The sequence below is a fragment of the Dendropsophus ebraccatus genome, chromosome 12 (genome assembly GCF_027789765.1).
Source record: "Dendropsophus ebraccatus isolate aDenEbr1 chromosome 12, aDenEbr1.pat, whole genome shotgun sequence".
Lineage (NCBI taxonomy): Eukaryota > Metazoa > Chordata > Amphibia > Anura > Hylidae > Dendropsophus > Dendropsophus ebraccatus.
In genome coordinates this window covers 89,251,097-89,274,015 of record NC_091465.1, presented here as the reverse complement: position 1 = coordinate 89,274,015, position 22,919 = coordinate 89,251,097, and the positions used below count along the sequence as shown (strand labels likewise).

The 22,919-nt window shown below is 50.0% G+C and overlaps 2 protein-coding genes across 4 annotated transcripts in view; one reads left to right on the top strand and one right to left on the bottom strand.

The window, feature by feature from the left end:
* The window catches only part of SLC66A1 (solute carrier family 66 member 1), a 41,180-nt gene that overhangs the window by 14,696 nt on the left and 3,565 nt on the right, over window positions 1-22,919 (bottom strand). Inside the window, exons 1-4 of one of the 3 annotated variants that reach the window (XM_069948681.1) lie at window positions 11,646-12,036; window positions 1,703-1,895; window positions 557-686; window positions 386-473 (exon numbers count right to left, since the gene is read on the bottom strand). In XM_069948681.1, coding sequence (XP_069804782.1) covers window positions 386-473; window positions 557-686; window positions 1,703-1,887 — 403 coding nt within the window. In that variant the 5' untranslated portion in view covers window positions 1,888-1,895; window positions 11,646-12,036. Of the gene's footprint in view, window positions 1-385; window positions 474-556; window positions 687-1,702; window positions 1,896-5,185; window positions 5,272-11,645; window positions 12,037-22,919 lie in introns of those variants that run through there. The other 2 variants (XM_069948680.1, XM_069948679.1) reach the window with 2 other exon arrangements.
* LOC138769924 (aflatoxin B1 aldehyde reductase member 2-like) lies at window positions 11,761-20,419 on the top strand. Its single transcript, XM_069948678.1, is given in 7 exon segments — window positions 11,761-12,061; window positions 14,618-14,805; window positions 16,663-16,767; window positions 17,308-17,404; window positions 17,579-17,678; window positions 17,760-17,889; window positions 19,750-20,419. Coding segments are annotated over 7 exon segments (1,068 nt in total). The 5' UTR covers window positions 11,761-11,775; the 3' UTR covers window positions 19,912-20,419.

The window sequence follows — 22,919 nt, the reverse complement described above, 5'->3', positions numbered from 1 at the left end:
CCTGATCCCCTCCCCCACCTCTAATCAGTGTGACGCCCCCTCCCCCACCTCTGATCAGTGTGACACCCTGATCCCCTCCCCCACCTCTAATCAGTGTGACGCCCCCTCCCCCACCTCTAATCAGTGTGACGCCCCCTCCTTCACCTCTGATCAGTGTGACGCCCCTCCCCCACCTCTAATCAGTGTGACGCCCCCTCCCCCACCTCTGATCAGTGTGACGCCCCCTCCTTCACCTCTGATCACTGTGACGCCCCTCCCCCACCTCTGATCAGTGTGACACCCTGATCCCCTCCCCCACCTCTGATCAGTGTGACACCCTGATCCCCTCCCCCACCTCTGATCAGTGTGACACCCTGATCTCCTCCCCCACCTCTCAGCCACTCACCCCTGGGGCCCTGGTTCCGGTACTTGTAGTACATGTACAGAGAAAGCATGAAGATGTCGGCCAGCACGTAATATACCGCTGTGTACGTCTGCGGAGGAGAAGAGGAGACACGGACGTCACCGGGGGGAGGTCACATGACCCTGCTGGTATATAGGGGGACAGGACACTTACCTGGATGGGCAGCTGGTGGGACAGGAAGGCCCCCACAAAGTTACAGGAGTCTCCGGCCAGCCAGCCCAGCAGGAACCAGATGGAGAGCGCCTGGTCCATGTTCCCCGTCTTACACGACTTGTAGTATTGTCTGCGGAGAGAGAAGGACCAGTCACATGACTGGTGCACGACGTCCCCGACCAGTGTGAGATCTCACATAACCAGTGTACGACGTCCCCCGACCAGTGTTTGATCTCGCATGACAAGTGTACGACGTCCCCTGACCAGTGCATGATCTTGCATGACCAGTGTACGACGTCCCCCGACCAGTGTATGATCTCACATAACCAGTGTACGACGTCCCCCGACCAGTGTATGATCTCACATAACCAGTGTACGACGTCCCCCGACCAGTGTATGATCTCACGTGACCAGTGTACGACGTCCCCTGACCAGTGTATGATCTCACATAACTAGTGTACGACGTCCCCCAACCAGTGTATAATCTCGCATGACCAGTGTACGACGTCCCCCGACCAGTGCATGATCTTGCATGACCAGTGTACGACGTCCCCCGACCAGTGTATGATCTCACATAACCAGTGTACGACGTCCCCCGACCAGTGTATGATCTCACGTGACCAGTGTACGACGTCCCCTGACCAGTGTAGAACATCCCCCAACCAGTGTATGATCTCACATGACCTCTGTGCGACGTCCCCCGACCAGTATGCAACGTCCCCTGACCAGTGTACAACGTCCCCCAACCAGTGTATTCTCTCACATGACCAGTGTACAACGTCCCCCAACCAGTGTATGATCTCACATGACCAGTGTGCGACGTCCCCCGACCAGTGTATGATCTCACATGACCAGTGTGCGACGTCCCTTGACCAGTATGCGACATCACACAATTCATGCTTATGACATTGTAGTACTGGCTTTCTATTCATGAACCAGGAAGCTCAGGATGTGCATGTAATGAGACGTCTGTGGTCAGAGAATCCCGACATCAGCACATGAGTCACAGCCGCGAGTGCATGCTGTCAGCACAGAGGTCACATGACTACATATATACACACTAGGCCGTCAGTCATATGATTCTACACACACACATATATATATATATATATATATATATATATATATATATATATATACACTCACGGGAAGGAGGCAGCGATGAAGCACAGGATAGAGAAGAGTCCCAGGTAGATGCTGGCGAGGTCCCGGCCGTCCGCCGCGCACTCATTGAACACGTTCCACACCCAGGCCGAGCCATTAGGGCAGTCGGTAAAGTTCTTAGGTGGAGAAGGACGCCCGTCCCCTCTGAAGATGTGCGGCCCCCACATCCTGCCCCCTGAAACAAGAGCAGACTACTCACAGCACCCACTCATAATATATACTGCTATATACCCCATATACTGCTAAATATCCCTATATACCCCATATACTGCTATAGACCCCATAATATATACTCCTATATACCCCATAATATATACTGCTATACACCCCATATACCGCTATATATCCCATAATATATACTGCTATATACCCCATATACACTGCTATATACCCCATAATATATACTGCTATACACCCCATATACCGCTATATACCCCATAATGTATACTGCTATATACCCCATAATATATACCCCATATACACTGTAATATACCCCATATATTGATATATACCCCATAATATATACTGCTATATACCCCATAATATATACTGCTATATACCCAATATACTGATATATACCCCATAATATATACCCCATATACACTGCTATATACCCCATATATTGATATATACCCCATAATATATACTGCTATATACCCCGCATACTGCTATATACCCCATAATATATACCCCATAATATATACTGCTATATACCCCATAATATATACTGCTATATTTCCCATATACTGCCTGCTATATACCCCATAATATATCCAGATATATACCCCATATACTGCTATATAACCCATAATATATGCTGCTATATACTCCATAATATATACTGCTATATACTCCAGTAACACCAGTCCTGTGGGTGGGGAGGGGGCATGCTGGGAGCTGTAGTTGTGCAGCAGCTGGGGCAGTGGAATGGGGCATGCTGGGAGATGTAGTTCTGCAGCAGATGGGGCAGTGGAATGGGGCATGCTGGGAGATGTAGTTCTGCAGCAGATGGGGCAGTGGAATGGGGCATGCTGGGAGATGTAGTTGTGCAGCAGCTGGGGCAGTGGAATGGGGCATGCTGGGAGATGTAGTTCTGCAGCAGCTGGGGCAGTGGAATGGGGCATGCTGGGAGATGTAGTTCTGCAGCAGATGGGGCAGTGGAATGGGGCATGCTGGGAGATGTAGTTCTGCAGCAGATGGGGCAGTGGAATGGGGCATGCTGGGAGTTGTAGTTCTGCAGCAGCTGGGGCAGTGGAATGAGGCACGCTGGGAGTTGTAGTTCTGCAGCAGCTGGGGCAGTGGAATGAGGCATGCTGGGACAGCAGCTGTGTCTGTGACTGGAGGAGGGAGGTGTGGAGCGCTGGGTGTGACGGGAGGAGGAATCTGCGGATCTCGCTCGCCCTGTTCACACCATCACGTCACCTCACAGAACATGGAGCGGGGACAACAATATAAAGGAGGGACCCCAACCTACCCTGCATCCCCTGTGTGGCCCCTGCCACCTATATGTGATGATGTGACTCCTTGTTTACCTTGTCACACCTGTACAACTGGTCATGTGCCCTTCACCTGTTATCCTATAACCTCTGTGATGGGTCAGGGGCCCCTGTATTACACTATATCCTCTGTGATGGGTCAGGGCCCCTGTATTACACTATATCCTCTGTGATGGGTCAGGGCCCCTGTATTATCCTATATCCTCTGTGATGGGTCAGGGCCCCTGTATTACACTATATCCTCTGTGATGGGTCAGGGGCCCCTGTATTACACTATAACCTCTGTGATGGGTCAGGGGCCCCTGTATTATCCTATATCCTCTGTGATGTGTCAGGGGCCCCTGTATTATCCTATAACCTCTGTGATGGGTCAGGGGCCCCTGTATTATACTATAACCTCTGTGATGGGTCAGGGGCCCCTGTATTACACTATATCCTCTGTGATGGGTCAGGGGCCCCTGTATTACACTATAACCTCTGTGATGGGTCAGGGGCCCCTGTATTATACTATATCGTCTGTGATGGGTCAGGGGCCCCTGTATTATACTATATCCTCTGTGATGGGTCAGGGCCCCTGTATTATACTATATCCTCTGTGATGGGTCAGGGGCCCCTGTATTATCCTATATCCTCTGTGATGGCTCAGGGGCCCCTCTATTATCCTATATCCTCTGTGATGGGTCAGGGGCCCCTGTATTATCCTATATCCTCTGTGATGGGTCAGGGGCCCCTGTATTATACTATAACCTCTGTGATGGCTCAGGGGCCCCTGTATTATACTATATCCTCTGTGATGGGTCAGGGGTCCCTGCATTATCCTATATCCTCTGTGATGTGTCAGGGGCCCCTGTATTATCCTATATCCTCTGTGATGGGTCAGGGGCCCCTGTATTATCCTATAACCTCTGTGATGGGTCAGGGCCCCTGTATTACACTATATCCTCTGTGATGGGTCAGGGGCCCCTCTATTATCCTATATCCTCTGTGATGGGTCAGGGGCCCCTGTATTATCCTATATCCTCTGTGATGGGTCAGGGGCCCCTGTATTATACTATATCCTCTGTGATGGCTCAGGGGCCCCTGTATTATACTATAACCTCTGTGATGGGTCAGGGGCCCCTGTATTACACTATAACCTCTGTGATGGGTCAGGGGCCCCTGTATTATCCTATAACCTCTGTGATGGGTCAGGGCCCCTGTATTACACTATATCCTCTGTGATGGGTCAGGGGCCCCTCTATTATCCTATATCCTCTGTGATGGGTCAGGGGCCCCTGTATTATACTATATCCTCTGTGATGGGTCAGGGGCCCCTGTATTATCCTATATCCTCTGTGATGGCTCAGGGGCCCCTGTATTATACTATAACCTCTGTGATGGGTCAGGGGCCCCTGTATTACACTATAACCTCTGTGATGGGTCAGGGGCCCCTGTATTACACTATATCCTCTGTGATGGGTCAGGGGCCCCTCTATTATCCTATATCCTCTGTGATAGGTCAGGGGCCCCTGTATTATCCTATATCCTCTGTGATGGGTCAGGGGCCCCTGTATTATCCTATATCCTCTGTGATGGGTCAGGGGCCCCTGTATTATCCTATATCCTCTGTGATGGGTCAGGGGCCCCTGTATTATCCTATAACCTCTGTGATGGCTCAGGGGCCCCTGTATTATCCTATATCCTCTGTGATGGGTCAGGGGCCCCTGTATTATCCTATATCCTCTGTGATGGCTCAGGGGCCCCTGTATTATCCTATATCCTCTGTGATGTGTCAGGGGCCCCTGTATTATCCTATATCCTCTGTGATGGCTCAGGGGCCCCTGTATTACACTATATCCTCTGTGATGGCTCAGGGGCCCCTGTATTATCCTATATCCTCTGTGATGGCTCAGGGGCCCCTGTATTATACTATATCCTCTGTGATGGCTCAGGGCCCCCTGTATTCCCCCCGGGGGCCCTCTGTGCTCACCTCTCTCTCTCCTTCCTCCTTCTCTCCTGCTCCACACTCTCTGCCGGTACACAACCTAAAATCACATGATCTGCAGCAGTCACATGACTCATCTCTACTGGTCCCTCCCACTCAGGAAGTGAATGTGCTGACAGCTAGAACTATCCCCACCCCCTGATAATAACGATAGCCACGTGATCCCATAGCCCCGCCCACCAGTGTGGTAGAGGGGTTACTCACCTCCCCTGTATATAATAGAGGGGGGCTCCTCTCCTGTATATAATAGAGGGGGGCTCCTCACCTGTATATAATAGAGGGGGCTCCTCACCTGTATATAATAGAGGGGGGCTCCTCTCCTGTATATAATAGAGGGGGGCTCCTCACCTGTATATAATAGAGGGGGCTCCTCACCTGTATATAATAGAGGGGGGCTCCTCACCTGTATATAATAGAGGGGGGCTCCTCACCTGTATATAATAGAGGGGGGCTCCTCTCCTGTATATAATAGAGGGGGGCTCCTCCCCTGTATATAATAGAGGGGGGCTCCTCCCCTGTATATAATAGAGGGGGGCTCCTCCCCTGTATATAATAGAGGGGGGGCTCCTCCCCTGTATATAATAGAGGGGGGCTCCTCTCCTGTATATAATAGAGGGGGCTCCTCACCTGTATATAATAGAGGGGGGCTCCTCACCTGTATATAATAGAGGGGGGCTCCTCACCTGTATATAATAGAGGGGGGCTCCTCTCCTGTATATAATAGAGGGGGCTCCTCTCCTGTATATAATAGAGGGGGTCTCCTCCCCTGTATACAATAGAGGGGGGCTCCTCCCCTGTATATAATAGAGGGGGGCTCCTCCCCTGTATATAATAGAGGGGGGCTCCTCTCCTGTATATAATAGAGGGGGGCTCCTCCCCTGTATATAATAGAGGGGGGCTCCTCACCTGTATATAATAGAGGGGGGCTCCTCACCTGTATATAATAGAGGGGGGCTCCTCCCCTGTATATAATAGAGGGGGCTCCTCCCCTGTATATAATAGAGGGGGGCTCCTCACCTGTATATAATAGAGGGGGGCTCCTCCCCTGTATATAATAGAGGGGGGCTCCTCCCCTGTATATAATAGAGGGGGGCTCCTCTCCTGTATATAATAGAGGGGGGCTCCTTCCCTGTATATAATAGAGGGGGGCTCCTCACCTGTATATAATAGAGGGGGGCTCCTCTCCTGTATATAATAGAGGGGGGCTCCTCACCTGTATATAATAGAGGGGGGCTCCTCACCTGTATATAAGAGGGGGGCTCCTCACCTGTATATAAGAGGGGAGCTCCTCACCTGTATATAATAGAGGGGGGCTCCTCTCCTGTATATAATAGAGGGGGGCTCCTCACCTGTATGTAATAGAGGGGGGCTCCTCACCTGTATATAATAGAGGGGGGGCTCCTCCCCTGTATATAATAGAGGGGGGCTCCTCCCCTGTATATAATAGAGGGGGGCTCCTCCCCTGTATATAATAGAGGGGGGCTCCTCCCCTGTATATAATAGAGGGGGCTCCTCCCCTGTATATAATAGAGGGGGGCTCCTCACCTGTATATAATAGAGGGGGGGCTCCTCCCCTGTATATAATAGAGGGGGGCTCCTCCCCTGTATATAATAGAGGGGGGCTCCTCACCTGTATATAATAGAGGGGGGCTCCTCCCCTGTATATAATAGAGGGGGCTCCTCCCCTGTATATAATAGAGGGGGGCTCCTCCCCTGTATATAATAGAGGGGGGCTCCTCCCCTGTATATAATAGAGGGGGGCTCCTCCCCTGTATATAATAGAGGGGGGCTCCTCCCCTGTATATAATAGAGGGGGGCCCTTCCCTTTATATAATTGATATCTCAAAATAAACTCATCCTGCCTCTTTAATAAGTTCCACTCTATTGCTGTGACTGAATCCCAGACACAACGCAAGGACAAGACTGAGGAAAGTGGTTATGTGCTAATCCTGGAGGACCCCTTTAACACCGTAGATGTTACAGTCAATGGTGGCTGCAGCATCTAAGGGCGTATGTGACAGGTGTCAGCTCTGCAACAGGGGCCACTGGTCGTCATGGCAGCCGGAGCATTATTGTAGATCTTCCAGTACCATCTGCCACAGATAGGAGGAGTGGATGTAAACAGCAATACATATATTATACCAGCTATCATCTCCAATGGGGATCCTCATCATCCTCCTGCACAGCTCTGCGATTCTCACTTCCTGATTGGTCCATGCTGAACACACCCCCTTCCCCATTGCTGTCATGTGACCACACAGACCTCTGACAGCAGCCCTGCTTCTATTCTAGCCTGTTGTACTACACTACTGCATTATGGGGATCTGCAGTTCCATCCTGTATCTACAAGCTGCTGCTGTGTTATCAGGGTTATACAGTTACTATACATTATATACCACATGCTGCTATACTGTACAGTAACTTATATATCACATATCCAGCTGCTGTGTTATCAGGGTTATACAGTTACTATACATCATACACCACATGCTGATTGCTATACTGTACAGTAACTTATATATCACATATCCAGCTGCTGCTGTGTTATCAGGGTTATACAGTTACTATACATTATATACCACATGCTGATTGCTATACTGTACAGTAACTTATATATCACATATCCAGCTGCTGTGTTATCAGGGTTATACAGTTACTATACATTATACACCACATGCTGCTATACTGTACAGTAACTTATATATCACATATCCAGCTGCTGTGTTATCAGGGTTATACAGTTACTATACATTATACACCACATGCTGATTGCTATACTGTACAGTAACTTATATATCACATATCCAGCTGCTGCTGTGTTATCAGGGTTATACAGTTACTATACATTATACACCACATGCTGCTATACTGTACAGTAACTTATATATCACATATCCAGCTGCTGTGTTATCAGGGTTATACAGTTACTATACATTATATACCACATGCTGCTATACTGTACAGTAACTTATATATCACATATCCAGCTGCTGTGTTATCAGGGTTATACAGTTACTATACATTATATACCACATGCTGCTATACTGTACAGTAACTTATATATCACATATCCAGCTGCTGTGTTATCAGGGTTATACGGTTACTATACATTATACACCACATGCTGCTATACTGTACAGTAACTTATATATCACATATCCAGCTGCTGTGTTATCAGGGTTATACAGTTACTATACATTATACACCACATGCTGATTGCTATACTGTACAGTAACTTATATATCACATATCCAGCTGCAGTGTTATCAGGGTTATATAGTTACTATACATTATACACCACATGCTGATTGCTATACTGTACAGTAACTTATATATCACACATCCAGCTGCTGTGTTATCAGGGTTATACAGTTACTATACATTATATACCACATGCTGCTATACTGTACAGTAACTTATATATCACATATCCAGCTGCTGTGTTATCAGAGTTATGCAGTTACTATACATTATACACCACATGCTGCTATACTGTACAGTAACTTATATATCACATATCCAGCTGCTGTGTTATCAGGGTTATACAGTTACTATACATTACACACCACATGCTGCTATACTGTACAGTAACTTATATATCACATATCCAGCTGCTGTGTTATCAGGGTTATACAGTTACTATACATTATATACCACATGCTGCTATACTGTACAGTAACTTATATATCACATATCCAGCTGCTGTGTTATCAGGGTTATACGGTTACTATACATTATACACCACATGCTGCTATACTGTACAGTAACTTATATATCACATATCCAGCTGCTGTGTTATCAGGGTTATACAGTTACTATACATTATACACCACATGCTGATTGCTATACTGTACAGTAACTTATATATCACATATCCAGCTGCAGTGTTATCAGGGTTATATAGTTACTATACATTATACACCACATGCTGATTGCTATACTGTACAGTAACTTATATATCACACATCCAGCTGCTGTGTTATCAGGGTTATACAGTTACTATACATTATATACCACATGCTGATTGCTATACTGTAAAGTAACTTATATAAAACATATCCAGCTGCTGTGTTATCAGGGTTATACAGTTACTATACATTATACCACATGCTGCTATACTGTACAGTAACTTATATATTACATATCCAGCTGCTGTGTTATCAGGGTTATACAGTTACTATACATTATACACCACATGCTGCTATACTGTACAGTAACTTATATATCACATATCCAGCTGCTGTGTTATCAGGGTTATACAGTTACTATACATTATATACCACATGCTGCTATACTGTACAGTAACTTATATATCACATATCCAGCTGCTGTGTTATCAGGGTTATACAGTTACTATACATTATATACCACATGCTGCTGTACTGTACAGTAACTTATATATCACATATCCAGCTGCTGTGTTATCAGGGGTTAATGATCAGCCAGGCCGGGGTCACATGACTACAGGACAAAAGTCCACCACGCATGCGCATTAGGGCCATGCTGGCAGCGTCCCTCCGGTCGGCTCGGCAGTTACTCTCGGTCACTGTGCTCCGCTCCGCCATGTCCCGGTCTCTCCCCACAGCTCCGCCCCCTCCGCCCGGACCGTGCTGGGGACCATGTGACTTATATATCACATATCCAGCTGCTGTGTTATCAGGGTTATACAGTTACTATACATTATACACCACATGCTGATTGCTATACTGTACAGTAACTTATATATCACATATCCAGCTGCAGTGTTATCAGGGTTATATAGTTACTATACATTATACACCACATGCTGATTGCTATACTGTACAGTAACTTATATATCACACATCCAGCTGCTGTGTTATCAGGGTTATACAGTTACTATACATTATATACCACATGCTGCTATACTGTACAGTAACTTATATATCACATATCCAGCTGCTGTGTTATCAGAGTTATGCAGTTACTATACATTATATACCACATGCTGCTATACTGTACAGTAACTTATATATCACATATCCAGCTGCTGTGTTATCAGGGTTATACAGTTACTATACATTACACACCACATGCTGCTATACTGTACAGTAACTTATATATCACATATCCAGCTGCTGTGTTATCAGGGTTATACAGTTACTATACATTATATACCACATGCTGCTATACTGTACAGTAACTTATATATCACATATCCAGCTGCTGTGTTATCAGGGTTATACAGTTACTATACATTATATACCACATGCTGCTATACTGTACAGTAACTTATATATCACATATCCAGCTGCTGCTGTGTTATCAGGTTATACAGTTACTATACATTATACACCACATGCTGATTACTATACTGTACAGTAACTTATATATCACATATCCAGCTGCTGCTGTGTTATCAGGGTTATACAGTTACTATACATTATACACCACATGCTGCTATACTGTACAGTAACTTATATATCACATATCCAGCTGCTGTGTTATCAGGGTTATACGGTTACTATACATTATACACCACATGCTGCTATACTGTACAGTAACTCATATATCACATATCCAGCTGCTGTGTTATCAGGGTTATACAGTTACTATACATTATACACCACATGCTGATTGCTATACTGTACAGTAACTTATATATCACATATCCAGCTGCAGTGTTATCAGGGTTATATAGTTACTATACATTATACACCACATGCTGATTGCTATACTGTACAGTAACTTATATATCACACATCCAGCTGCTGTGTTATCAGGGTTATACAGTTACTATACATTATATACCACATGCTGATTGCTATACTGTAAAGTAACTTATATATAACATATCCAGCTGCTGTGTTATCAGGGTTATACAGTGACTATACATTATACACCACATGCTGCTATACTGTACAGTAACATATATCACATATCCAGCTGCTGTGTTATCAGGGTTATGCAGTTACTATACATTATACACCACATGCTGCTATACTGTACAGTAACTTATATATCACATATCCAGCTGCTGTGTTATCAGGGTTATACAGTTACTATACATTATATACCATATGCTGCTATACTGTACAGTAACTTATAATATCACAGATTCAGCTGCTTCTCATTGTTCCAGTACTTATTAGCTGCTGTATGTCCTGCAGGAAGTAATGTATTCTCTCCAGTGTGACACAGTGCTCTCTGCTGCCACCTCTGTCCATGTCAGGAACTGTCCAGAGCAGGAGAGGTTTTCTATGGGGATTTGCTACTGCTCTGGACAGTTCCTGACATGGACAGAGGTGGCAGCGGAGAGCACTGTGTCAGACTGGAGAGAATACACCACTTCCTGAAGGACATACAGCAGCTGATAAGTACTGGAAGATTTTAGATTTTTAAATAGAACTAAATTCCAAATCTATATAACTTTCTGACACCAGCTGATTGAAAAATAAATAATAATACATAAATTTAGCTGGAGTACCCCTTTAAGGTCACGAACAGGGAGCAAAGAACAAGCTGGACAAATGAGAGATCTGGAGGATCCCGAGCTGAAGGGGTTAATGATCAGCCAGGCCGGGGTCACATGACTACAGGACAAAAGTCCACCACGCATGCGCATTAGGGCCATGCTGGCAGCGTCCCTCCGGTCGGCTCGGCAGTTACTCTCGGTCACTGTGCTCCGCTCCGCCATGTCCCGGTCTCTCCCCACAGCTCCGCCCCCTCCGCCCCGGACCGTGCTGGGGACCATGGAGTTCGGACGTCGCATGGACGTTCAGGCCAGTGGGGCGACGGTGCACGAATTCCTGAGACGCGGACACAACGAGCTGGACACCGCCTTCATGTACGCCGACGGGGAGACCGAGCGGGTGCTGGGGGAGCTCGGCCTCGGTGCAGGAGGTGAGAGGGGACACTTCCGGGATCACTGCGAGTCAAGCCTCGATCTGGGGTTGATAGTAGCCAATCAGTGATTGGCCCGTGGGCGGGGGTTAAATGGCGGCGTGAGAGTGGAGGCGCTGATTGGCTGCTTAGTTCAGTCACGTGGTGTAGCTGACAGCTCAGTGTACTCTGTACCGTATAAGTTATGTAAACGCTGCAGTTGTATCACACATTGCTGCAGAACTACAACTCCCAGCAGGCTCTAACAGTCTCACTAACTGTACAGGGCAGGCACGGGGAACCTCCAGCTGTTGCCAAGCTACAGGTCCCCCATCCCTGGGATAGGCCCACAGGGGGTGTGTGACACACAGGGGGGTCCCAGCAGTCAGGTCCCTGTAGATGAGGGATGTGACACACAGGGGGGTCCCAGCAGTCAGGTCCCTGTAGATGAGGGATGTGACACACAGGGGGGTCCCAGCAGTCAGGTCCCTGTAGATGAGGGATGTGACACACAGGGGGGTCCCAGCAGTCTGGTCCCTGTAGATGAGGGATGTGACACACAGGGGGGTCCCAGCAGTCTGGTCCCTGTAGATGAGGGATGTGACACACAGGGGGGTCCCAGGAGTCAGGTCCCTGTAGATGATGAGGGATGTGACACACAGGGGGGTCCCAGCAGTCAGGTCCCTGTAGATGAGGGATGTGACACACAGGGGGGTCCCAGCAGTCAGGTCCCTGTAGATGAGGGATGTGACACACAGGGGGGTCCCAGCAGTCTGGTCCCTGTAGATGAGGGATGTGACACACAGGAGGGTCCCAGCAGTCAGGTCCCTGTAGATGAGGGATGTGACACACAGGGGGTCCCAGCAGTCAGGTCCCTGTAGATGAGGGATGTGACACACAGGGGGGTCCCAGGAGTCAGGTCCCTGTAGATGAGGGATGTGACACACAGGGGGGTCCCAGCAGTCGGGTCCCTGTAGATGATGAGGGATGTGACACACAGGGGGGTCCCAGCAGTCTGGTCCCTGTAGATGAGGGATGTGACACACAGGGGGGTCCCAGCAGTCGGGTCCCTGTAGATGAGGGATGTGACACACAGGGGGGTCCCAGCAGTCAGGTCCCTGTAGATGAGGGATGTGACACACAGGGGGGTCCCAGCAGTCTGGTCCCTGTAGATGAGGGATGTGACACACAGGGGGGTCCCAGCAGTCTGGTCCTTGTAGATGATGAGGGATGTGACACACAGGGGGGTCCCAGCAGTCTGGTCCCTGTAGATGAGGGATGTGACACACAGGAGGGTCCCAGCAGTCAGGTCCCTGTAGATGATGAGGGATGTGACACACAGGGGGGTCCCAGCAGTCGGGTCCCTGTAGATGATGAGGGATGTGACACACAGGGGGGTCCCAGCAGTCAGGTCCCTGTAGATGATGAGGGATGTGACACACAGGGGGGTCCCAGCAGTCAGGTCCCTGTAGATGATGAGGGATGTGACACACAGGGGGGTCCCAGCAGTCAGGTCCCTGTAGATGAGGGATGTGACACACAGGGGGGTCCCAGCAGTCAGGTCCCTGTAGATGAGGGATGTGACACACAGGGGGGTCCCAGCAGTCAGGTCCCTGTAGATGATGAGGGATGTGACACACAGGGGGGTCCCAGCAGTCAGGTCCCTGTAGATGAGGGATGTGACACACAGGGGGGTCCCAGCAGTCTGGTCCCTGTAGATGAGGGATGTGACACACAGGGGGGTCCCAGCAGTCTGGTCCCTGTAGATGATGAGGGATGTGACACACAGGGGGGTCCCAGCAGTCGGGTCCCTGTAGATGAGGGATGTGACACACAGGGGGGTCCCAGCAGTCAGGTCCCTGTCGGTGATGAGGGATGTGACACACAGGGGGGTCCCAGCAGTCTGGTCCCTGTAGATGATGAGGGATGTGACATACGGGGGGTCCCAGCAGTCAGGTCCCTGTAGATGATGAGGGATGTGACATACGGGGGGTCCCAGCAGTCAGGTCCCTGTAGATGATGAGGGATGTGACACACAGGGGGGTCCCAGCAGTCAGGTCCCTGTAGATGATGAGGGATGTGACACACAGGGGGGTCCCAGCAGTCTGGTCCCTGTAGATGAGGGATGTGACACACAGGGGGGTCCCAGCAGTCAGGTCCCTGTAGATGATGGATGTGACACACAGGGGGGTCCCAGCAGTCAGGTCCTTGTAGATGATGAGGGATGTGACACACAGGGGGGTCCCAGCAGTCTGGTCCCTGTAGATGAGGGATGTGACACACAGGGGGGTCCCAGCAGTCTGGTCCCTGTAGATGAGGGATGTGACACACAGGGGGGTCCCAGCAGTCAGGTCCCTGTAGATGATGAGGGATGTGACACACAGGGGGGTCCCAGCAGTCAGGTCCCTGTAGATGAGGGATGTGACACACAGGGGGGTCCCAGCAGTCGGGTCCTTGTAGATGATGAGGGATGTGACACACAGGGGGGTCCCAGCAGTCGGGCCCCCCGTAGATAATTGCTGGAATGACCCTTTAATTTCTCACATTTCCATCTCTTCTTCTTTCCTGTTCTGGCAGTGAAGATGGCGACTAAAGCGAATCCCTGGGACGGGAAGACCCTGAAGGCGGAGAGCGTGCGTCACCAGCTGGAGACCTCCCTGCAGCGGCTCCGCATGCCCAGTGTCCAGCTCTTCTACCTGCACGCCCCGGACCACCAGACCCCGGTGGAGGAGACGTTGGCCGCCTGCCAGGAGCTGTACCAGGAGGTAAGGACTATACACTGCAGGATTATACACGTAACTGCGCTGACACATTGCAGCAAACTGGCATCACAGCATTGTGTGTGCGCGCAGGAGGTCGGTGTGTGCGCAGGAGGTCGGTGTGTGCGCAGGAGGTCAGTGTGTGACTGTCCCAGGATGTCAGTGTGTGACTGTCCCAGGATGTCAGTGTGTGACTGTCCCAGGATGTCAGTGTGTGACTGTCCCAGGATGTCAGTGTGTGACTGTCCCAGGATGTCAGTGTGTGACTGTCCCAGGATGTCTGTGTGTGACTGTCCCAGGATGTTGGTGTGTGCGCAGGATGTTGGTGTGTTACTGTCCCGGGATGTCGGTGTGTGCGCAGGATGTTGGTGTGTTACTGTCCCGGGATGTCGGTGTGTGCGCAGGATGTTGGTGTGTTACTGTCCCGGGATGTCGGTGTGTGTCTGTGTGCGCAAGATGTTGGTGTGTTACTGTCCCGGGATGTCGGTGTGTGCGCAGGATGTTGGTGTGTTACTATCCCAGGATGTCGGTTTGTGCGCAGGATGTTGGTGTGTTACTGTCCCGGGATGTCGGTGTGTGTGTGTGTGCGCAGGATGTTGGTGTGTTACTGTCCCGGGATGTCGGTGTGTGTGTGTGTGCGCAGGATGTTGGTGTGTTACTGTCCCGGGATGTCGGTGTGTGCGCAGTATGTTGGTGTGTTACTGTCCCGGGATGTTGGTGTGTGTGTGTGTGTGTGTGCGTGCAGGATGTTGGTGTGTTACTCTCCCGGGATGTCGGTGTGTGTGTGTGTGTGTGCGCAGAATGTTGGTGTGTTACTATCCCAGGATGTCGGTGTGTGCGCAGAATGTTGGTGTGTTACTGTCCCGGGATGTCGGTGTGTGTGTGTGTGTGTGTGTGTGCGCAGAATGTTGGTGTGTTACTGTCCCAGGATGTTGGTGTGTTACTGTCCCAGGATGTCGGTGTGTGCGCAGGATGTTGGTGTGTTACTGTCCCGGGATGTCGGTGTGTGCGCAGGATGTTGTGTGTTACTGTCCCGGGATGTCGGTGTGTGTGTGTGTGTGCGCAGAATGTTGGTGTGTTACTGTCCCAGGATGTTGGTGTGTTACTGTCCCAGGATGTCGGTGTGTGCGCAGGATGTTGTGTGTTACTGTCCCGGGATGTCTGTGTGTGTGTGTGTGCGTAGAATGTTGGTGTGTTACTGTCCCAGGATGTTGGTGTGTTACTCTCCCAGGATGTCGGTGTGTGCGCAGGATGTTGGTGTGTTACTGTCCCGGGATGTCGGTGTGTGCGCAGAATGTTGGTGTGTTACTGTCCCGGGATGTCGGTGTGTGCGCAGGATGTTGGTGTGTTACTGTCCCGGGATGTCGGTGTGTGCGCAGGATGTTGTGTGTTACTGTCCCAGGATGTCGGTGTGTGCGCAGGATGTTGTGTGTTACTGTCCCAGGATGTCGGTGTGTGCGCAGGATGTTGGTGTGTTACTGTCCCGGGATGTTGGTGTGTTACTGTCCGGGATGTCGGTGTGTGCGCAGAATGTTGGTGTGTTACTGTCCCGGGATGTTGGTGTGTTACTGTCCGGGATGTCGGTGTGTGCGCAGAATGTTGGTGTGTTACTGTCCCAGGATGTTGGTGTGTTACTGTCCGGGATGTCGGTGTGTGCGCAGAATGTTGGTGTGTTACTGTCCCGGGATGTCGGTGTGTGCGCAGGATGTTGGTGTGTTACTGTCCCGGGATGTCGGTGTGTGCGCAGGATGTCGGTGTGTTACTGTCCCGGGATGTCGGCGTTACTGTCACACTCAGCAGGATAATACTCCAGTATATTACAGAGATGGATAGAGCCGACAGCTAATTGTCTTTTCTTTTCAGGGAAAGTTCCGGGAGCTCGGTCTGTCCAACTACTCCTCCTGGGAGGTGATGGAGATTTACTGCATCTGTAAGGAGAGGAGCTGAGTGCTGCCCACCGTCTACCAGGTGCTGCAGTGGCCTAAACAATCCCACTACAATAAGTGTGTAGAGGAGGTTACTGTGTGTGAGAGAGGGGGGTGGGGGGACAGTCACCTACTGCAGTGTATATATTATACACTGTATTATACTCCAGAGCTGCAATCACTATTCTGCTGAAGAGGTCACTGTGTACATACATTACATTACTGATCCTGAGTTACATCCTGTATTATACTCCAGAGCTGCACTCACTATTCTGCTGGTGGGGTCCCTACATGATGTAACTCAGGATCAGTTCAGGATCAGTAATGTAATGTATGTACACAGTGACCCCACCAGCAGAATAGTGAGTGCAGCTCTGGAGTATAATACAGGAGGTAACTCAGGATCAGTAATGTAATGTATGTACACAGTGACCCCACCAGCAGAATAGTGAGTGCAGCTCTGGAGTATAATACAGGATGTAACTCAGGATCAGTAATGTAATGTATGTACACAGTGACCTCACCAGCAGAATAGTGAGTGCAGCTCTGGAGTATAATTCTGTACTATACTTGTTATTCTCAGGGTATGTATAACGCCACCACTAGACAAGTAGAGACAGAACTCCTCCCCTGTCTCCAGCAGCTCGGGATCCGCTTCTACGCCTATAATCCTCTGGCCGGTGAGTGCTCTCTGCCCCCCACAATGAATGGTTCCCAGCTGGTGGTGACTATAAGGGTCTGTGCTCGCTGTATATTCCCTCCTCCCCTGGATCCTGCTCTATGCTTCTCTTCCTCTATCACAGGCAGACGCCATCTTGGTCACCAGGTGATGGGTGGGCTGTGTTCTCTTGCAGGGGGGCTACTGACCGGCAAGTACAAGTATGAGGACAAGGATGCGAATCAGGCGGCCTGCAGGTTCTTTGGGAACAGCTGGGCTGAGGTGTACAGGAACAGGTCCGTCCATCGTCACTGATATGGGGGGGGGGGGGGTGAGGGTCACCTGTGGGGTCTGTTAACCTCTTGTGTCCTGGACAGATACTGGAAGAAGCATCACTTCCAGGCTATTGACCTGGTGCAGAGGGCGCTGCAGGAGGCGTACGGCGAGGACAGACCCAGCCTTACGGCCGCCGCTCTCCGCTGGATGTACCACCATTCCAAACTACAGGTGAGGGAGGGAGTCTGCAGCACAGAGGGCTTAAAGGGGTAGTTCAGCTATTTTCTTTCTTTCTTTAAAAATCTCACTTTCTAGCACCAGTTGATTTTAATTTCCTTCTATTTAAAAATCTTCAGTCATCCACTACTTATCAGCTGCTGTATGTCCTGCAGGAAGTGGTGTATTCTCTCCAGTCTGACACCGTGCTCTCTGCTGCCACCTCTGTCCATGTCAGGAAGTGTCCAGAGCAGCAGCAGCAGCAAATCCCCATAGAAAACCTCTCCTGTCTGGCGTATTGCCTCGACCTTTACAGACTCTCCTCTGCCTTTCTCTCCGTCGTTGTTTCTCCTGCACATGTCGGACATTCCGCTAAGAGGCTACCGCCGCTCCCTTCTCCGTCATCTGGTCAATGCGGCCAGGGCATGCATCCCTGCCCTATGGTGACATCAGAACCCCCCTTCCATCTCCATGTGGTTGCGAAAGGTGGAAGACCTCAAATATATGGAGGACCTTACCGCCCAATTACACGGTAGGAATTCCCGGTTCTTTCAGACCTGGTATTACTGGGAACGGTTCACTGATTCTGACGAATATAAGACTCTCATCTCTCAGTGAGGTGCCCCGCTTCTCCCCCACCTCCCCTGTATGGTTTCTCCCTGTGTCGGTGTGCATGTAGGTTGTCGCTGCCCTCTCCCCTCATGTGGTCCTCAGTATTGCACCTCTTTTCACCCTTGTCTCCCCCGCCCCCTTTTGATGTTACTACCTCTTCTTCTTCCCTATGTCTGAGCGTCAGCTCCTCTTCCTTTCTACAAGATGAGAATTGCTTCAATCTCAGGGTTGGCCTCCCCGTTGTGGTATTTGTAAGATTTCTGTTGGCAAAGTTGAGTCATGTTGGCTCTTGACCCTGTTGCATTTCCCGTTTGCGCACCCAAAGGTGCTTTGTTCTTGTTCTGACGTGCATACAGCTGATGGTATACATGTATCTCTTTGTAAAAATTTTGAAAATGAATAAAATTTAGAATTTAAAAAAAAAAAAAAAAAGAAAACCTCTCCTGCTCTGGACAGTTCCTGACATGGACAGAGGTGGCAGCAGAGAGCACTGTGTCAGACTGAAGAGAATACACCACTTCCTGCAGGACATACAGCAGCTTATAAGTGATGGAAGACTGGAGATTATTTATTTAATAGAAGTAAGTTACAAATTTTTGACACTTTCTAGCACTAGTTTTGATTTTAGATTTAAAAGAAAACATTTCTTGCTGAACTACCCCTTTAAGGGTGCCTTCACACGTACCAGATCTGAAGCAGATTTCACACTACTAGTTTGCAGCAAAATCGGCTGCGAATCCTGGTAGTGTGAAGTACAATGGATCACATACTCGCAGCGGAATTTTCATTCTGCTGCGAGTATGTAACCCGGCCCCTTTAACCCCCGCAGCCTTGCCTGGAGCATGTGAAGGTCCTGGCTCCCTTTGGTTCCCATCAGCCAATCGGTGCACGGCAGCACTGATTGGCTGAGCAGGACCGATGGGAGCCAGGAGCCTCACATACAGCCACGGCGCTCAGCAGGTGATGTATGCTCCAGGCCAGGCTGCGGGGGGTTAAAGGGGCCGGGTTACATACTCGCAGCAGAATGAAAATTCCGCTGCGAGTATGTGATCCATTGTACTTCACACTACCAGGATTCGCAGCCGATTTTGCTGCAAACTAGTAGTGTGAAATCTACTTCGGATGTGGTACGTGTGAAGGCACCCTAAGGGAGGCTCTCTGTGCACTATGACATGGGGCCTGGAAGGTTAGAGCCTGAGCATGTTTCTCAGCAGCACAGAGTATTTCAGGCTGATCTCGGAGGACACATGTTTGTTTTTTCAGGGGGATCAGGGGGATGCTGTGATCCTGGGGATGTCCAGTACGGAGCAGCTGGTGCAGAACCTAGATGGGGCGGCAGGCGGACCCCTGCTCCCTCCTGTGGTCAGCGCCTTTGATGAAGCCTGGAACCTGGTCGCCCACGATTGTCCAAACTATTTCCGCTAGAACATCTCTGGGGCGAGCCGCATGTGGATCTTCATCATCATCATCATCATCATCATCATCATCATCATCTCTACAATCTCTGTCCAGTCTATGTCTCTGATCCGCCATGGCACCACCAGAGACTTATACATGATCTGTGTCCGGTTTCCTCCTCTGCTCCATCACACATGATCTCTGTCCGGTCTCCTCCTCTGATCCATCACACATGATCTCTGTCCGGTCTCCTCCTCTGATCCATCACACATGATCTGTGTCTGGTCTCCTCTTCTGCTCCATCACACATGATCTGTGTCCGGTCTTCTCTTCTGATCTATCACACATGATCTCTATCCGGTCTCCTCTTCTGATCTATCACACATGATCTCTATCCGGTCTCCTCCTCTGATCCATCACACATGATCTCTATCCGGTCTCCTCCTCTGATCCATCACACATGATCTGTGTCCAGTCTCCTCCTCTGCTCCATCACACATGATCTGTGTCCGGTCTCCTCCTCTGATCCATCACACATGATCTGTGTCCGGTCTCCTCCTCTGATCCATCACACATGATCTGTGTCCGGTCTCCTCCTCTGATCCATCACACATGATCTGTGTCCGGTCTCCTCCTCTGATCCATCACACATGATCTGTGTCCGGTCTCCTCCTCTGATCCATCACACATGATCTCTATCCGGTCTCCTCCTCTGCTCCATCACACATGATCTGTGTCCGGTCTCCTCCTCTGCTCCATCACACATGATCTGTGTCCGGTCTCCTCCTCTGATCCATCACACATGATCTGTGTCTGGTCTCCTCCTCTGCTCCATCACACATGATCTGTGTCTGGTCTCCTCCTCTGCTCCATCACACATGATCTGTGTCCGGTCTCCTCCTCTGCTCCATCACACATGATCTGTGTCTGGTCTCCTCCTCTGATCCATCACACATGATCTGTGTCCGGTCTTCTCTTCTGATCTATCACACATGATCTGTGTCCGGTCTTCTCTTCTGATCTATCACACATGATCTCTATCCGGTCTCCTCCTCTGATCCATCACACATGATCTCTATCCGGTCTCCTCCTCTGATCCATCACACATGATCTGTGTCCAGTCTCCTCCTCTGCTCCATCACACATGATCTGTGTCCGGTCTCCTCCTCTGATCCATCACACATGATCTGTGTCCGGTCTCCTCCTCTGATCCATCACACATGATCTGTGTCCGGTCTCCTCCTCTGATCCATCACACATGATCTGTGTCCGGTCTCCTCCTCTGCTCCATCACACATGATCTGTGTCCGGTCTCCTCCTCTGATCCATCACACATGATCTGTGTCCGGTCTCCTCCTCTGATCCATCACACATGATCTCTATCCGGTCTCCTCCTCTGCTCCATCACACATGATCTGTGTCCGGTCTCCTCCTCTGCTCCATCACACATGATCTGTGTCCGGTCTCCTCCTCTGCTCCATCACACATGATCTGTGTCTGGTCTCCTCCTCTGCTCCATCACACATGATCTGTGTCTGGTCTCCTCCTCTGCTCCATCACACATGATCTGTGTCTGGTCTCCTCCTCTGCTCCATCACACATGATCTGTGTCCGGTCTCCTCCTCTGCTCCATCACACATGATCTGTGTCTGGTCTCCTCCTCTGATCCATCACACATGATCTTTGTCTGGTCTCCTCCTCTGCTCCATCACACATGATCTGTGTCCGGTCTCCTCCTCTGCTCCATCACACATGATCTGTGTCCGGTCTCCTCCTCTGCTCCATCACACATGATCTGTGTCCGGTCTTCTCTTCTGATCCATCACACATGATCTCTATCCGGTCTCCTCCTCTGATCCATTACACATGATCTGTGTCCGGTCTCCTCCTCTGCTCCATCACACATGATCTCTATCCAGTCTCCTCCTCTGATCCATCACACATGATCTGTGTCCGGTCTTCTCTTCTGATCCATCACACATGATCTGTGTCTGGTCTCCTCCTCTGCTCCATCACACATGATCTGTGTCCGGTCTTCTCTTCTGATCTATCACACATGATCTGTGTCCGGTCTTCTCTTCTGATCCATCACACATGATCTCTATCCGGTCTCCTCCTCTGCTCCATCACACATGATCTGTGTCCAGTCTCCTCCTCTGCTCCATCACACATGATCTGTGTCCGGTCTCCTCCTCTGATCCATCACACATGATCTCTATCCGGTCTCCTCCTCTGATCCATCACACATGATCTGTGTCCGGTCTCCTCCTCTGCTCCATCACACATGATCTGTGTCCGGTCTCCTCCTCTGCTCCATCACACATGATCTGTGTCCGGTCTCCTCCTCTGATCCATCACACATGATCTGTGTCCGGTCTCCTCCTCTGCTCCATCACACATGATCTGTGTCCGGTCTCCTCCTCTGCTCCATCACACATGATCTGTGTCCGGTCTCCTCCTCTGCTCCATCACACATGATCCGTAGCCGGTCTTCTCCTCTGACCCGCCATGACATCACCAGAAATTTATAAATTATTTTATACTAAAGTCCGATCTCCGCCTCTTTATTCCTGGGGGTCCAAGCACCTGATTGTATCCGAGCCGTCAGTATCACCATTTATATCCTGCCCCTGTGTTATTATATACAACTTAGTGTCAGGCTCTAGAATCTGCCTGGTTTTGGGGTGCTGTAATAATTGATTTGAGGACGACTGGATCGTTAAGAGATTTATTACAAAAAGGTAAACAAATATCTACAATAGGGAAGTCTAAGGGAGAAGCGTAAGGGAAGGAGGGAGCGGGGCGCGTGGGAAGGAGGGAGCAGGGCGCGCGGGAAGGAGGGAGCGGGGCGCGCGGGAAGGAGGGAGCGGGGTGCGAGGGAAGGAGGGAGAGGGGTGCGAGGGAAGGAGGGAGAGGGGCGCGCGTGAGGAAAGGAGGGAGAGGGGCGCGCGTGAGGAAAGGAGGGAGAGGGGCGCGCGTGAGGAAAGGAGGGAGAGGGGCGCGCGTGAGGAAAGGAGGGAGAGGGGCGCGCGTGA